General features: G+C 34.7%; 1 protein-coding gene across 1 annotated transcript; it reads right to left on the bottom strand.

Annotated features, from left to right (window-relative positions):
* Positions 1-1,029: 1,029 nt before the first annotated feature.
* LOC129743102 (vitellogenin-2-like) lies at positions 1,030-1,881 on the bottom strand. Its single transcript, XM_055735060.1, has one exon. The coding sequence runs from the start codon at positions 1,879-1,881 to the stop codon at positions 1,030-1,032; it is 852 nt and encodes a 283-aa protein (XP_055591035.1).
* Positions 1,882-3,485: the final 1,604 nt, after the last annotated feature.

Genomic DNA, 3,485 nt, shown 5'->3' with positions numbered 1-3,485 from the left:
AACCTTGAAGTTGTGTAGTTTAACAATTGTCACAACTCTCTCATACAAAGTTGGTCTCAAAAGTCGCTTCGAATAAAATCAAACAAATTTTTCGTTTTTTAGTTTAGTTTTAAAAAAAAATTTCTTTAAAACATATTGTTCCAAAAGAAAGGGCTTTGACTAATTCAACAAAGTTTTCAAAAAAAATTTAAATTTTACAACTTTTTAGAAGACGTCATGGTGATAAAATGATAAATATAAAAAAATCACTTTTAGGTGAATTGAGCAGGAAATAATTTACAATAAAATATGCGAATTCATAATAATGAAAAATTGTAGAACATACCAAAAAGCTATTTTGACATTCAAGCCTTCAAAAAGCCCATTATCACATTTCAAACCACTGTGCCTTGCATCAAATAGAATAATTATATGGTTTCTATCATTTAAACTTCGAATCTAAGCTGTAATTAACATCTTACGAGAGCCGGAATATTCCGATAGTATTCTTAGAAATAGCCTTCCCAATCAGAAGGCCAATTCAAAACAAACAATCAGCAGCAGTTGCATTAAATATTTGCGCTTCCGAGTAAATTCTGTCTTTTTCCACCGGAAAGACAAAAATCTGCACTACCATAGCCGTATTATTTTTTCACCGGAAGGCGAAGAAAACAATCAGCAGCATCAGTTTTAAAAATCTGCGCTTCCAAAACCAATTTCGTCTTTTTCCACCAAAAGGCCAAATTCCTCATGATATGCCCCGGTGCTCGTTATGCCCTTATCTCGCCTACTAATGCCTTCATGCAGTTTATTTCAGTAAATTTAAGCTACATGCTAGCTGAAATATATTGAAAATAAGTTATGCCTGAAGTGCATGAAAACCTGATTGTCATAAAAATGATGGCTGGACACGACATTGGGTTGAATACGACAAACAACTTCAGTAGTTTATATCTTCAAAACTTCAAATGTTTCTCAAATGGAATAATAAGAAATAATTGTTTGATTTTTTTTATACATTTTATTGTTTTTTTTTTAAATAATTATACACTAAACCTTACGACTACTACACTTTTTGTAGGAGTTGGAATCACTTTTCGATCTACTCGATGAACTCTTGCTGGAAGAATGTCTCTTCGACTTTGACGACGAGTGCGATGATGACGAAGATGAAGCTGTCGAAGATGTGGACGATGTCGATGAAGCACGATCCTTTCGTTTCAATAGGTCCTCAACCCGGGTTATCTTATGTTTTGCAGATGTCCTATCATTGCTCCCAAATATTTCCTGCATTCGATCCTCGGATCTTAGGCTGACTTTTTCTGTTTTACTAACCCTAGAGCTTCTCAATGAAGAGTGTTCTTTCCCAGTTGAACTTTTTGCTGAAGGTTTGCTCTTTTCCGTATGAGCTCTAGACTTTGGTAGATGTTCCTCTTCTATCGCAATTGGGCTCGGTTCCTTTTTGTCGTTTAACGGAGAATTCCGATGTTCCATCAACGATTTCCGCTTCTTGGCTGGTGGAGTTTCAATTGTTTTCTCTGGCGAAGGAGAACGCTTCTCTGCTCTCTTCTGATACTCTTCCTGCAGCATCTGCGTATCGGGAAACCGACCACCATGGTAAAGGTAAGTACGCATCAGAACCGAAGCCCGGTTGCTTCGAATGCTGAATTGGTAGGTTACCTCAAGTAGTTGGTAGCACTCTCCGCAAATAAACTGGGGAAAATCCGAATCGTCCGGCAGGAACGGAGTAAAACAGGAAACCAGCTGAGCCATCTTGGTGGGATCCGTATGGATATTGATGAGATACCGGGACTGCAGACATAAACGACACATCCGGGATGCGTGCAACTCACTGGATCTCTCGTAGAGCTCGGTCTCGAAGTAATCGTCGGTGTATTCCATGTTCGATTTGATGCGAAGAGTAGTGCTACGGCGTTGAAGGCAGTTTGACTAACTATCCAGAACTGATGGATAGTTGAATGGATGATGGATTTTTATATGAGTTGGACAGGTACTTACATTAACCTGTTGGTAGAAGACAACTTTAGCTAAAGGGCTACCTGGGCCTTTTTTATGGCACCTGACAAACTATGAATTCAACCGAAACCTTTTTGGATGAATCTCGACAAGACTTGGGGCCTTGTAACCTGTCGAAGTTACCTGAAATCTCCAACGGTGAAGTTCTATTTTCAGAGAACAAATTTCATAAGATCAAATCTCGGCATTGAAAGTATTTTTAACTCTCCCTGAAATTGTCATCAGCAAATAAAACGAAACATACGGTACAAGCAATGAATCGAATATCTTTTAATTTTTCATTGTCTTTTACACGATTTTCAGGTGTGTGATAAATTTCTTCGTACAGCAATATAGAGGTTTTTGGGATTCGAATTTGTTACATCATTGTTATCATATAGAAGTTCAAAAACATCGACTAGGAAATTGGCTTGTTTTGTATTTAGTTTCAAATTTGATAAAGAAACAATTCAATCAACAACCTAAAAGTTCATCTTTGATTTTTTTTAATATTCAATTTTAGCCATAAGAAGGTGTAAAAATGTGTTTCACAATATAAGCGTTTTTTATTTTAAAAATTCTCATTAAAGCTTTTGAAAATACTTATGAACTTGCTGATCGATCTTAAAACGTTTTAAATTTCTTTTATCTCTTTTCATATGTTAACTAGACTAAACTGTTAGATTGAAAAACGATTTTAACTAAGTCCCTTAGTAATGATAAGTATCTAATGCCATCGTGATTGACAAAAATCAATATTTACAACGTCAGAATTTTTCTTTGATCCCTTTAAGCTAAGATAAACTTAATCATCAGAGTCTTTTTTCGTTTGACTTATCGGCTATGTTTAGTTTTGTTCTAAATTTTAATAGGAAACTAAACTCTATCAATAACACGCAATAAATAATATCAATCGGCTTAACAAACTTCGAATCTGGACTAGGGTATAGGGCTTGTCAACATTTGGTTACTTATTTTTCCAACAACAAAATCTTCTTATCATCTTTGGCATTTCTTCACAGTGCAGTTTTTTTTTCAATACGTTTTGGTTGAAACATTGAGAAGTTTTTCTTTCTTAAAAATTTGGACCTTAGTATTTGTTTCATCAACTTTCGTTTTTATCATGCTTTTGCGGTTTGGTTTGAATAATTTTGTTTATTCAGTTTCGTTATGTAATGGAACATTTTTACACTCATTTAATCAAAACTTGTTTGTAGTTATATTTTATGATGGGATTTTTCCTTTTTAGTTTTGTCAAAGTACGAATTTCGATATTTTTTTTATCATAATCTGGTTTTTAATTTGAAGATTGCTTATTCAATAACATTCACACGTCGAGTTAACGAGTTGCATTTGGTTTCGTGGTGAAGAAAGATTTTAGGGGATGGTGCATTTTAGGGGATGGTGCGGTTGTGATTATATTTTAATTTGGCATAACAGGATTCAGATTTATTATTTGCTAGCAAATTTTTAGCGTGCCCGTTAAATTT

Source organism: Uranotaenia lowii, chromosome 2 (assembly GCF_029784155.1).
Source record: "Uranotaenia lowii strain MFRU-FL chromosome 2, ASM2978415v1, whole genome shotgun sequence".
NCBI classification, from domain to species: domain Eukaryota; kingdom Metazoa; phylum Arthropoda; class Insecta; order Diptera; family Culicidae; genus Uranotaenia; species Uranotaenia lowii.
This window is presented reverse-complemented; position numbering and strand designations above follow the sequence as displayed.